Source organism: Rhamphochromis longiceps, linkage group LG3, assembly GCF_057381845.1.
Source record: "Rhamphochromis longiceps isolate RC_006_pf linkage group LG3, R_longiceps_female_GT1.1, whole genome shotgun sequence".
Classification (NCBI taxonomy): domain Eukaryota; kingdom Metazoa; phylum Chordata; class Actinopteri; order Cichliformes; family Cichlidae; genus Rhamphochromis; species Rhamphochromis longiceps.
The window spans coordinates 63,425,675-63,440,051 of NC_140559.1; the positions used below are offsets into that span (position 1 = coordinate 63,425,675).

A 14,377-nucleotide genomic window follows, 5' to 3' on the forward strand; every position below is an offset into this window, starting at 1 on the left:
CCAAATGTCATGTTTCCATATCATTTTTGATTGGTCGACATGGTACATTTTCCCACCTATAGGGCTTTGGAGCGTGATGTCACGGGAGATGGGCCATGCCCCCTTCCGCCATGACAGTAGGCCAGCCAAAGGATACCATTTCAGCTATGGATCGTACGTGTTGTGTTGTTGGTTGCAACGTTAGATCACACGATCGTGAAGGCAAGAAGCTGGATAACGGGCTCTCTTTTCATCGTTTTCCATCCTGGAGGCAACGTGAGGGATCCCATGTATCCGATATTACTAAACAAAGACGTCAGGCTTGGATTGCAGCGGTGAGACGAGGGGATATCGAGTTCTCTGCAATCCCCAGCTTTTTGTTGGTTTGCTCACAGCATTTTCTTTCCGGTGAGTTCTAAATTAATTCATATCACTCTTGAAAGGCTTTTAGTGTTATTTTCAACGTGCTGAGGTCATAGATAATGAGATAAAACATGCTAATGTGTGATGCTGCAGAACCACATCATGTCGACTGAGTAGCTTATGATTTGGCATTATTGCAGGCAAACCAGCATATGAAATGGATGTAACAAATCCAGACTGGGCACCAACACTGCACATGGGGCATGACGACATACCTGTATCAGACTCGGACCGGCACTCAAGGCGTACGCAATGGAAGCGAAAAAGAGCACCCATCGGAGGTAAACAACCCCCCCCCCCCCCCCCCCCTCTAAAAACATACTAAATTGCTATCACTGTACACTAATCCGCACATAACTTCCAGATGAATCACACACCTGTCATTGGAATATTGGTGTACATTTACCTTATGTCTAATTTTATCTTACAGGCTTTCGTTATGCAGCTGCAGAGTCTGAAGGTGTGCCCCGTGCAGAAGTGATTGATGAAGATCTGACAGAAGACCAACAGCAAAATCACAATGTCATGGAGGCAGTGGACAGCAGTTGTGTTGGACAAGTGGAGGTTGAGGTAGCAGCTGCAAATGTGGATATACTGAAGAAATGTAAACCTTTTAAAATGATGACAGATTACAAACTCTCAGCTGTGTCTGTAATCAAACCTCTGTAACTTTGCTTCCCTTCAGCAGCATCAGCTCATGTTCACATGTTGATTCATGGTTTGCTTCAGTTTTTGATGGACTGCAGAATATTTTGAAGGTTATCTGCTATAAAAAGCCAGAACAGGAAAATCTGCTTCATGTGTTTCTGTTTGATCCTCAGTGACTTTGACACAAAGGCCTCTGCTGTGATGATCACACCTCTGATCAAGTCTCACAGTGTCAGCTTTGTTTTTATACATATGGATATGTGCTGATAAATGATCAGAGTTATAATATTTCCCACTGCCTGCTGTGTGCCGTGACCTTTGACCTGCTAAAGACAGTCAGCTGTGGATTATTCATTGTTGTGTCTGATACTTAGAACTGTGAGGAAGAACACTACACAGTTAATCAGGGTCCCCTCTCTCTGAATCAGGAAAGGTGGGCAGGCCGCGTGTGGGCCGCGGGCCATACGTTGAGTCTCACTGTTTGAAATGTGAACATTGTTCTGCTGCAGTCAATGGACTAAACCAGAGAAGAAGAAAACAGACTTTACCATGAAGATCCTCAGTGTGGATCAGTATAATATCAGCCTGATGTCTGCAGTTTAGTGTCAGCACAACTTTCACATCATATTCATCTCAGCACAACTAAAACATGCTGACTGACCTCAGAGTTTCAAGTCCACATCCTGGACTCTCCAGGAAACCACACAGATGCTTCACTCCTGAATCCTGCAGCTTGGTGTTGGAGCTCAGGTCCAGCTCTCTCAGATGGGAGGGGTTGGACTTCAGTGCTGCTGCCAGATAATCACAGCTGATCTCTGACAAACCACAGTCCCTCAATCTGTATAAAGAATGAAAGATGTAAGTTTATTAGACAAAGTGTGAGCTTGAAATCATTCAGTGTTTCATCATCTGTTCAGAGCTGAAGAAGGTTCAGAATGTAGAAGTTTAGAAAATGGAAACTCCAAACAGCTGAAGCCAACAGGAAGCAGCTTCAAACAAACACAACAAGAGAAAAAACTCTGAATGTTTCACATTAAAGTCGTACATTTATCATAAAAACAGGACAAAGACTTGAAAAAGTCGTGTTTTTCCTTCCAGGAACCACAAGGCTTCACTTTTAAAGGTGAAGTGTGAAAGAAATGGACATATTTGAAGTCCAACACCTTTTTCCAGTCACATTATTAAAGCAGACAAACTACAAGCTCATTTTCATTCCAACAAGTCATCTTCTGACCTGGACTAACAACACTGGTCTCTATGTGCAGCTGGCTGTGAGACCAGTGCTCAGGGAGCGTCTACAAAGTGCAACACTGAAAGAACATCACACACTAGCTTTGTCCCAAAACGTCGGCTGCATCCTTCGGAGGACCCGGTATTCGCGGTCTACGTGGGCCGGGTCCTTCAAAGACCGAAAAGGCTGGAAGTGCGAGGCTGTGAAATGGGACGGTCTCGCCTTCAGATTTGCGTCACCGCTGTGTCGGTGGAGTTTAATAAACTCGGCCGTCTGCTCCTTGCTATCTAAAATATAACAGGACACTGGCGTAAATTCTCGACCGTCTCACACTTCTGTTTAATCAGTTTCCTGTTTAACGTTTATTCAGCTGTGTGAAAATCCTGGAGGAACTTTGATCTCAGCCAAACCGATTTACTCCGGAACAAATAAAACACAGAAAAAAGGCAAACAATTACATTACATTACATATTTGAAGTTTACACAGCTACTTTCTCGCCTGAAAATATGTTAAAAGTTTATTTTGTGACCCAGAAAGATTAATAAGAGTAATTTGAAAACTTAGTAGCTGCCGCCATTGTTGGCAGCTGAAATTTGGCTGGGCCGCGCTATGAATTCTGGGATATGGTGGGCCACGAAGGACACACCCGACGAATCCTTCAAATTCGGGGAAATGAAGGACGCATTTGTCGGGCACATTTGAAGGAGTCGACAAATACGGACAGCCTTCATCGCCTGGCTGTGATGTAATCGGCCTTCAAATGCAGCCTCTGGAGGATGCAGCCGACGTTTTGGGACACAGCTACTAATTTGCTTCCATCATCCAACCTGAAGAGGAAACAGAGACGCCTCCCCTTCAAAGTAAAAGCTGCTCCTTTTGGACACAGTATCAAAGAAAGTCTACAGTATAACATAGAAAAGACAGAACAAAGTTTTGGTTGTTTTTAAATTGTGCAGAAATGAAACTACACTAAGCTCAATTATGTGACAGACATTTCATCCCATGTCAGTTTGGCCTCATCCTGGGCCGGATTATCCAGCACACACTCTGACCACAGGTCCATGTTGAGCAGGATGAGCTGCTGGCTAATCTGGAGGCTGTAGCAGCAGCTCACAGTCACAGTGGGTTTCCACTCATGAAAAAGCTCTGGCTGCTTCATTTCTCATCTCATATCAGAGACTTTAAAGCTTCACTGAAGCTGTACTGTGATGCTTCCATATTCCAGTGAGGCCTCCATAATGATTTCAGCTGTTCTGTACACACACTGTGTGCCCTGTATGGCTCAAAGTCTCTGCAGCCTGTTTTTATCTGCTATCATCAGATCTTCATCATCCTCATTCACATCCCTCACACACTCTACAGCCTCATCAGCACTGACTTCATCTTCACTGACTGATGGAGCACAACATGAACCTGTGGAGGCTGAAACACTGTCCTGTCAAACATCTCCCCGTCACCACTCCACTTCTGTCAGCCTTTAAATGAACCCTGCTCAAGTCTGTCACTTCTGTTTGGAGCCAAAAGAGGTTAAAGATTACACCACTACATTCTTGTCTAGAAAATATTAAAGTGTATTTGGTGACACACAAAAAAGGGTAAAAGTATAGTTTGGGTCCACACATGTCCAAACCCTGGTGTGTAGGCCTACTTAGTATCGAGAAAAGCCCACTAAAAGAACGCCCACCAGACCAAAGCAATGGTGTTGACTTGATCAGCATTAACCCCGCCCCCTGACTTTGATGGGTGAAGCTGACAAATAAAATGTATTTATGAACAGCGATGCAGGGCCAGGAGTAGCAACGTGAATTAAATAAATACATCATTAAATAATTCATTAAATGTGTCAGTAAAATAATTAAAATAGAAAACAAACCAACAAAATATGTAATTAACTAATTTGAATTGTACATAAATACTTAATGAATTATTTTAAATGAAATTAACCGATAATTCATTGTGATTTTGTTTTGTGTTTTGATGAGCTAATAATCAGCTCTCTTTTTCTCATTGTTGTTCTAAGCCGCTTATCCAAAGGTAAGGCACTACCTGTTGAATTATTTCCAAAGTGTGCCAAATTGGACATTACAAATTAAAGTCTACTCACTGAAATTACTGGGGAATGTCTGCTTTGATTTTGATGAGAATCTCATGACAGTACTGAGGATTTAATGCAGTTGGACTGCTAAAAATGATTGAATGCGGTTGGACCGCTAAAGGATTTAATACGGTTGGACCGTGGAAAGCAGTTGGACTGCTGAGTGATTTTAGTATATTAGGGAATTTGGTTATTGTTTGGGGTGGAGCCCGTATTGGTTATAAGGTTGGACCTGCTTCAGTCTTACACTTTTTTGGCTGTTTTACTGTTGTTCCAAAGTATTATAAATTATTCAAGAACGTCAGTTGGACTGATAGGAAGCGCAGTGCTCAGAGGTAACGCTTGCCAATGCCAAGGACGCTTAGGCATTGTCCTCGAAGAGGGATAGTCAGTTGGTCACTGTGGAGCTTGGGGCACTCCAGAATAACTAGGAGTTAGAGTCTCCTTACCGTTTGGAACGGTAGTCTGCGCTTTTTTGGCCAGCAGAAGTTGGACTTCGGGCGTGTAACTTTAACTTAAAACTTCGGGGTAAGCCTTGGCTGTGAAATGCCAAAAATAGAGCTTCAGGCAAAGTTTGGGTTGGTTGACGCTTTTAAATTGAGTTAGGGATTTTAGAGATGAGGCCAGAAACTGTTGGACAGATACTGGTTAATTGATCACAAAAAAGTTGGACTTTATCGGTTGGACCGTTAACTTAAATTTGTCGAAATTGTTTAGGCGCTAAAGCTGACAGATGTGACAGTGGTTGTAAATATAAGACGTCTTTGTAATATAAAATAAGAGATCTCTGTGTGAAAGGAGTCTGAGGCAGTGCTGGAGCTATTTTTAGACTGTGTGTGTATGAGTGTGAAAATGCAAATTAGTCAGCAGTGAACTGTTTAAACCACAGTTGGTTTTACAAATACTGCTGCAAACATTGTTGAGTGTGTGTTTAAGACGCCATTTATGTTCATTAGAGGGCTATAAATAAAGTTTTGAGTTGCCGTAGTGGATGTATAGTAATTGACTGAGTTTTGATATATAAATATAGTGAGTGCACTGTATATATTTAAGACTAACATATTACTTTTAGGAGTAACCTCTCATCAGCAATAAATGCTGGTGTGTTTTATTTTTTCTATTCTATGTGTGTGCTGTGAGAATTAATAGAGGTTTCAATTGTTTTCTTTGACTTGCTCTTTCTGATTATGAAAGGCATGTCTGAAATACTCTTAGGAAAGCGTGTTGTGAGTATATTCCTCAACTCTTGTCACAGTTTAAGTGTGTGAATGCTGTGAGTAGCAGGCTTTGAGTGATTGGGTGTGATTTGTACAAAATAATAAATAATAATAACACTATGAAAGTTGATAGTAGAGTGAGTGCAGAAGTGGAAGTGTGAGAGAAAAGGCGGTGTGTGTGTGAGACGATCTGACAAACGCAAAGAATTTAGTATATTTAGAAGTGTGTGCGTGAAATAAGGGTGAATTGTTTTAGATCAAGACTTAGTAAAACAAGAGTTTTATTAGCCTGTAAAAAAAACAAAACAGGAGAGATAGAAACAGAAAATATGGTTCTGAGCAGCTGCAAGGTTGACAGGAAATGGTGTGTGTGACAGGAACTTTGCATGCCCATAAAAGGAACTGACTGTGACAAGTGAGCACACAGAGAGAGAAACATACGAGTTAAACTCCAGGCAGATGAAGCAAATGGAGGTTTTAAGAAAAGAAATGAAAAGGATATTAATTGTATGCTTTAGTGTGTCAATACAGGTGGACTTCTTTCAACCTAGAATCTTGAGTACAAAACCATTGATTAACAGAATTGGGAGGAAAACAGGCCAGATTTTGGCTTAAAATTTTACAGCTTGACCTCCCACTTGTCCCGATCCTGAGAAGAAGCTCATAGGACAGTTAATCTCCTGATGAAGACCGACAGAACATCGTGGACTTCAAGAATTAACAGCAGGCAAAAGACAGTGCAACTGAAACTACACTGACGATACCAGCAGCAGCATGGAAGAAAAGCACGTGATGGAAAATGCACGGTGAACTGCAGGCTGGTAAGAACAGTGTGACATAACTGTTTAAAGACACTGAATGGGATATTTTGCCAGGCTGGGATTTAATCTAAAAGGAAAATACTGAAAAGAGCAACGGAGAAGAAACAGAGAAGAAACAGACTGTGTTTGCTGGGGATCACAAGACAACAAAGGACACTAAGAGAAGGGCACAGGGGCCAGTGGGAAGGTGAAGCCCAGACGAGTTCGACTGCGAGAATAGAGGGTACAATTGGGTTGAAATTGAAGCCGGAACTCAGGATGGTTTAGGGATGTCCACGTCACAAACAAAGAGGTAAACAAAAAGAAGGTAAAATAAAGAGAGAAAATAACTGACAATTACATTAATGAATAGAAGACACACATACAGATATTACATAGATTTATTTTTAGGATAAAGGGGAGAGCTTATACGTAGAAATGACTTTTTATACATATTGCATTTTGTGCCTTTAAGGGAGTTGTGGCTCAATTCGTCTCTTGTGGGTCACGAGCCTTTGGCTAGCGCTATGATTAGCCAATCTACTGTGAGGATGATATGAGTTATTGAAGGATTGCACACGCTTACAGACACAGAGTCCATAAACACACATGACAGTATTGATTCCAGGCAAAAGGCCTCAAATTAATTTAGCGTTTAACTGAACTTGAGCTGGCCCTGTAACAAGTGACAGAAAAGAGGAACTGAATAGGAGTTTCTTGCTTTAGAGAAGGACCAAAGGAAGGAAAGCATATATTTTGGTTAAGTCTGATAAACTAGAATGAGAAGGTATTGTTACATCAAAGGAGCAAGATGAAATAAAAAGGCTGTACCAAAAACAGGTTATAACATAGGAAATGTGAGTTTTAAAATGAAGTTAGTGTTAACACACAGGAGTTGTTTCAAGGCAGCGTTTAGCTGTGATAAAATGTATGCAGGAGTAATTGCTTATATGTTTAAACTTAATTGATTAAAGTGGTTGTTTTTTTTGGATCTTTTAGTAGAATAGGCGCTTATAATGATTTTCTTGTGAAAGGAGATTCTAGGTCAGAGTGGAGGCCTTGCAGCAGCGAGACTTCTGTGTACAGGATGTTGATGATTAGATAAGGCAAGCGACAGGAAACGCATGCAGGGACGTGAAAGCAGCGTTTTAAGAGTTTTAAAATGATGAGTAACGTTGAAGAATATATATAAATACAAGTCAATAAGTCAAGAAGATAATTAGGATCAGGCTTTTGATTAAAGAGTCCCAAAGATGATAAGTTAGGGAGGTGCAGGAAAAGGTGTTTGGTTTGCTTTACACAAGATCTCGGCGACCACAGGGGGGTGAGGATGCTGGAGGCCCGAGGCATGATGGACCACAAGAGAGGGACGCAGAAAAAACCTAATCTTACGCATGGAGTGTTCTCGAGGGGGAGCTGGTGTTTATTACTGGACCACTTAGATGACATGAGGTTGTCTGATTTGCTGAGCCAGAGGACGGCTAGAGAGGGTCAGAGCGGGAGTGGTGACCCCGATGTCCATGATGCCATGGATGGACATGGAAGCAGCTGAGTGGGCCGAGGAGTGACCCAACACAATGTATTGTGACCTCTGGTGTTCCAGAGGTCGAGAGAGGGAGTATTGAGATTGGAGAGATATTTTGCTGCTATTGTTAATAATCATCATCATTACCATTGCATTAATAATATAATCTACAAAATTGATATTGCATTCAGATGTTTAAACAGTGTGTGTCTTTCAGAAAGACTAAGTTGCAGGCTGACAGGAAGTTGCAGGTTTGAAGAGTGTGCCTTTTGCAGAACTGAAACCGAAAGCAGAGTCTAAGTGCAGGTTATTTTGAGGAGCCTTTAAGGACGAGGCACACACTTAGTTAAAGAGAATCATTTATAGGTGGAAGTTTAATCATGTTTTGCTCGGGGTTGCAAAAGAGCAGTTTGTCGCAGAACTGCTGCTGATGTGTCAAGATGATAAGCGAGCATCCGGCAGTGACAGGAAGTACCTGCCATGAAGATAGGAGATAATGTTCTTTTAAACTGTGTTAAAAGTCATTGTGGTTTTGATTTGACGTATGCATATATTCTGTTTGTGACGTATGAGGGGGCGTCATTAAATTCAAGCCCTGATGGTATAAAATATCTGTTTATGCTTTGATTAAGTCGGAGATCAGCCCGGTCTGCGAACGGAGCTGGTCTTCCCACGCGTGTATTTCATTAAAATCGTTTGACCAAGTTCTGGACCATGGTTGTTTGTACTCTCCTTCCCCAATATTTGAACCTTAACATTAGTTTACTCAAAATAAATTTAAGACATCAATATTAAAGGTTAAGTTATGATAATGAATACATGCAACTATAACTGATGACATAAGAATTTGGATTTTTAAGCTAAAGCGAAGGTGCTGACTCACTTGGCATGTTACTCTCAAATCCTCCCTAATAACAATAACATAATTACACTTTAGCCACAAGAGGGCAGCAGCATTAATACAAGTCACATGTATATAAAGGTACAGTGATTATATTACAGTGATTTTGACAAAAACAAAACAGAGGTTCATGGCAGTGTGTTTTCCATAACATACCAACCAAATTAAATAATAAAAACTTTATAACTTACAGAGCTTTTTTAGAGACTTTGACCACTGGCAGCAGCCTCAGAAGAGCCTCCTCTGAAGCAGAGTATTTATTCAGGTTAAACACATCCAGATCTTTTTCTGATGACAGTAAGATGAAGACCAGAGCTGACCACTGAGCAGGAGACAGTTTATCTGTGGAGAGACTTCCTGATCTCAGGGACTGTTGGATCTCCTTCACTAGAGAACGATCATTCAGTTCATTCAGACAGTGGAACAGATTGATGCTTTTCTCTGCAGACAGATTCTCACTGAGCTTCTTCTTGATGTACTGAACTGCTTCTTGATTGGTCTTTGAGCTACTTCCTGTTTGTGTCATGAGGCCTTGCAAACGAGTTTGATTAGTCTTCAGACCCAAGAGAAAACGAAGGAACAAGTCCAGGTGTCCATTGGGGCTCTGTAAGGCCTTGTCCACAGCACACTGGTAGAAGTATTTCTTTGAAGATTTTCTTGTTTGAAACACCTTCCAAGTTGTTTCTTGCTCTTCCAGCAGATTGAGTCCAGAGTTGATGAAGGTCAGGTGGACATGAAGAGCAGCCAGAAACTCCTGAACACTGAGATGAACAAAGCAGAACACCTTGTTCTGGTACAGTTGTTTCTCCTCTTTAAAGATCTGTGTGAACACTCCTGAGTACACTGAGGCTGCTCTGATATCGATGCCACACTCTGTCAGGTCTGGTTCATAGAAGATCAGGTTTCCTTTCTGCAGCTGATCAAAAGCCAGTTTTCCCAGTGACTCAATCATCTTCCTGCTCTCTGGACTCCAGTGTGGATCTGTCTCAGCTCCTCCATCATATTTGATCCTCTTCACTTTGGCCTGAACCACCAGGAAGTGGATGTACATCTCAGTCAGGGTCTTGGGCAGCTCTCCTCCCTCTCTGGTTTCCAGCACATCCTCCAGAACTGTAGCAGTGATCCAGCAGAAGACTGGGATGTGACACATGATGTGGAGGCTTCGAGCTTTCTTGATGTGGGAGATGATCCTGCTGGCCTGCTCCTCATCTCTGAATCTCTTCCTGAAGTACTCCTCCTTCTGTGGGTCAGTGAACCCTCTGACCTCTGTCACCATGTCGACACACTGAGGAGGGATCTGATTGGCTGCTGCAGGTCGTGTTGTTATCCAAAGGCGAGCAGAAGGGAGCAGGTTCCCTCTGATGAGGTTTGTCAGCAGCTCATCCAATGAGGTGGACTTTCTTGTTTCAGTCAGGATTTTAGTTTTCTTGAAGTCCAAATTAAGTCGACACTCATCCAGACCATCAAGTATGAACACAACCTGGAAGTCTTCAAGCCTGCAGATTCCTGATTCGTTAGTTTGATTAAAGAAGTGATGAACAAGTTCCACCAAGCTGAACTTTTCCTCTTTCAGCACATTCAGCTCTCTGAAAGTGAATGGAAATATGAACTGGATGTCCTGGTTGGCTTTGTCTTCAGCCCAGTCCAGGCTGTATTTCTGTGTTAAGACTGTTTTCCCAATGCCAGCCACTCCCTTTGTCAGCACTGTTCTGATTGGTTCGTCTCTTCCAGGTGAGGCTTTAAAGATGTCTTCTTGTCTGATTGTTGTTTCTGGTCTGTCTGGTTTCCTGGATGCTGTTTCAATCTGTCTGACCTCATGTTCATCATTGACCTCTGCAGTCCCTCCCTCTGTGATGTAGAGCTCTGTGTAGATCTGATTCAGGAGGGTTGGGCTTCCTGCTTTAGCGATGCCCTCAAACACACACTGGAACTTCTTCTTCAGTTGGGCTTTAAGTTCTCGTTTACAGAGTGGAGCAAATATTTCTGAAGGTAAGAATTTCAGAAAAAAATATTATATAATAAATATCATAGCCTTTCAGTACCCTGAAAGGATGAATGTCTATTGGTCCATTTCTTGAGCTATTAGGAAAGATCAATATTCAGTCTTTAGAGAAATTCTCTTACTGCTCTGCAGATGGTCAGCCATCTCATGCTGCTTAAGTCTCCTCAAGAAGTGGAGTGTGATCTTCAGAAATGCTTCTCTGCAGCTCTTTCTTTCATCTTCATCCTCACCTTCAAACATCTCCTCATCCTCCATCTGGCTCTTTAAAGTTTCTGGGTGATCTGGACTCAGAAGCTTCTGGATCTTCTTCAGCTCGTTCTTCACAAACATGGTGATGTTGTCCTCCAGCCGCTGGAAAAGAAGACTATATGAATTACCCAGTGGTAAATGGACTGGTTCTTATATAGCTCTCTTTGATACTCTGTGCACACAAAGCATTTATACAACATGCCTCATTCAAGCAAGCACATTGTTCTATGCTTAAATACTTTCTTTCACACTCTGATGGATGCATCAGAGGGCAGCTTGGGTTTAGTACGTTACCCAGTACATTTGCCAGCCAGGGTTTGATTCACAAACCTTCTGACTAGTAGCTGACCTGCTCCCCTCCTGAGCTACAGTCACCCCAATCTGACTGAAATCATGGAGCCCAAACTCTGACTTATGTTGGACACACTGACAATCCTCTGGTCCACAAAGTGCAGCATAGAGGTGACTGAAAAGAACAAATGTAAACGTAGTACTACAAACCATAACCACAGAGTCCAGGTGTGTTTGATGTTGCTGTGCAGACTGACCAGTGGAAACCTCTGCTCTCTGCTGGTCCACTCTGTGGAGGAGTAATGTATAATTAGCTCATGTTATGTCTGTCCACACACAGACACAAGCTAAAGGTCCATGAAGTGATGTTTGGATGGGTTCAGTCAATCAGATGACTGTCATGGTGAAGCTTTGCTAGTCCTGCTGATCCCACTGAGAATTAACAACACAGTTTCCAGATGTCTGTAGTTTTCTGCTCAGTTTCTTTAGTCCCAACAGCTCTTACCATCTCCTGCATAAAGCTTTCCCTCCATGCTCAGATGCCCTGGAACAAGGTGCTCTCTTTATATCAGTGACTGGTTTAAAGGGACAACTCGCCAAACTTTGTGTCAGCAAAAGTAGTTCTAATGTTTCTTACATTTATTACATTTTTACATTTTTACACACACAAATCAATGAACGCAAAAACATAAACTTTTCAGATATTTTGTTTTACAATGTTACAAAACTCAGTTCAAAACTACACAGTCTGATTTACAAGTACAAAATATTTATGACCACAGTTTGAGCCGATGTATGTCCCGAGTCTGTGGACTCAGTAGTTTTGTTTTGATTGTTATTGTCTTTTGTTACAATTTCATTCTGATTAAGATTTTCTAGTTCTGAGGTTTTGGTTTCTGTGTTCCCTCTGTACTGTGTTAGTATTGTGTCTCTGTGTTCACTTCCTGTTTTATTTTGACAGTGCCATGTCCTATGTTAGTGTGTCTACTTTTGCTTCCCCTTGTCTGGTTATGTCCAATGAAACCTGCTGTGTCTCCCTTTTCTCATTCCCTGATGGCTCTTTTGTGTATATGAGCCCTTTGTTTTCTCCTGCTTGTTGCTGGTTCGTCTGTGTTGTCTCCTCGTGTCTCCGTTTAAGGTTTCAGGTTAGTTTTGTAGTTTTTTCAGTAGAGGTTATCTTAGCTTCTGCACAGGCCATCTCCACTGCACTTCACCGTTTCAATAAAGCTCACTCACTTCACAGCAGTGTTGGCATCTTGGGTCCTTTATTAAATTCAACATGGCTCGCCCCGCTAGCCGTGACATAAGATGTGAAAACAATATCCAAAAAACATGAGGGACAAACAGGGAATAGTTTTAAGGTGCAGGGCCAACAAACTGAGTCTAGCCATAAACTCAGAGTTGATTGAATTAGCATTTTGAATTGGCTGATCTGAGCAATCAAGTCTATGTTCACTTTGAGTTAAGATTATACGTGATTGATGTAAAAGAAAAAAGCCGTCATCAGCAACTGATTCTGATTTAGCAGGTTTTCAAATCTAAACGGTACCCATCCCTAGCTGGCTGTAGTTAAACCTTTACTTAAAAAGCATCCCTAGACCCAGCTGTCTTAGCTAATTATAGGCCGATCTCCAACCTGACAATCCTTGAAAGAGTAGTTGGGGGGAGACAATCAGAGGGGCAGTGTGATGATCTTTGGTTACAAACTACCGCAGTCAAGTCATTAAGGGAAACAGGATCAAACTGCTCTAAGACAGCTGAGCACACAGGAGAAAGACTCGGATCTGAGGCAGCAGTCGGCGAAACAAGAGCCCTAATAGACAGAAGCTTGTTGTTAAAAAATGCTAAAAAGAGTGACGCTGAAAAACTAGTTCATGCATTTATTACTTCCAGGCTGGACGACTGTAATTCATTATTATCAGGATGTCCTAAAAACTCAGTGAAAAGCCTTCAGCTAATCCAAAATGCTGCAGCAAGAGTCCTGACAGGGACTAGAAAGAGAGAGCAGATTTCTCCTGTTTTGGCTTCCCTTCATTGGCTGCTCCTCACATACAAGGTCTTAAATAATCAGGCCCCATCTTATCTTAATGCTGCACCACAACACCTGATCTCTGGTTTCCTCACCTCTTCAATCCCACTTTAATACTTGACTAAACTCATTTTCCTGTTTAGGTGTTGAGGCAAAGCCGCCCATCTACAATGCAGGCAACAGCAAACGGAGCTATTTTTGATTCCCTTTGGGTTTTTTCTACTTTTGTGCTACAAAATGTTCAAGCTGATTAAATTCATTAGAATAAAAGTTCAGATAATTTTCTCATATTAATGTTGGAGGTAGAAATTCAGGTAACTTTGCACAAAAACTGGCAGAAATTTCCTTCAAAGATGGCGTTTTTACTTTAATACTGTGAGTACATTTCAGAGCCTGGACTCTTTTACCTTTACTTGAGTAAAGAAGCTGAATCATTATTTCAGCTTTAAGAGGGTATTTTAACACAAACATCAGTCCTTCTACTTAAGTATGTTTGACACTTTGTTTAATCATCATTTTTAATGATCAAATATAATTATGTTTGTTATTTGTGGATTTTAAATGTCCTTGACAGAGACAGATGATGATCATTATCCTGCACTGTGCTCTCAGGTTTGGTCGAGCTAGCACAAAGAATGGCTATGTTGAACTTCCTCCTGGGATCTACACTAAGAAGTGAGTCCAACATTAGCAGGGTCTCTTTCCTTTATCTGGATTCACTTTAGCATTCACAGTCACGTGAAGCTTGTTATTAACTCGATAAGTCAACCCAGGGTTTCAGCTGAGCGCTCACATGAAACACATGGTGTTGGCAGCATCTGATCAATCATATTCATGGAGACGTGTATCAGCAACAGAGCAGCTGAGTTTGCAGAAGGAAGTCAAACTAAACCACAGGAACAATATGAGGAGATTACACACATAATAAAATACTAGCAGTAACACAGCTGCTGCAGACAAATCAGTCGTGTGATCGTGTGTGAGAG

General features: G+C 41.6%; 3 protein-coding genes across 3 annotated transcripts in view; all 3 read right to left on the reverse strand.

Moving 5' to 3' along the window:
- LOC146675685 (protein NLRC3-like) overlaps window positions 1–14,377 on the reverse strand; it is a 388,198-nt gene that overhangs the window by 262,729 nt on the left and 111,092 nt on the right. The window lies entirely within an intron of this gene.
- Window positions 1–14,377, reverse strand: part of LOC146675695 (protein TANC1-like) — a 407,338-nt gene that overhangs the window by 24,310 nt on the left and 368,651 nt on the right. The window lies entirely within an intron of this gene.
- On the reverse strand, window positions 719–11,228 carry LOC146675696 (protein NLRC3-like). The gene is made up of 3 exons (XM_085400674.1): window positions 10,945–11,228; window positions 9,012–10,803; window positions 719–1,888 (listed from the first exon to the last, which is right to left on the reverse strand). Exons 1-3 carry the CDS (start codon window positions 11,150–11,152, stop codon window positions 1,693–1,695), a joined length of 2,196 nt encoding a protein of 731 aa, XP_085256800.1. The 5' UTR covers window positions 11,153–11,228; the 3' UTR covers window positions 719–1,692.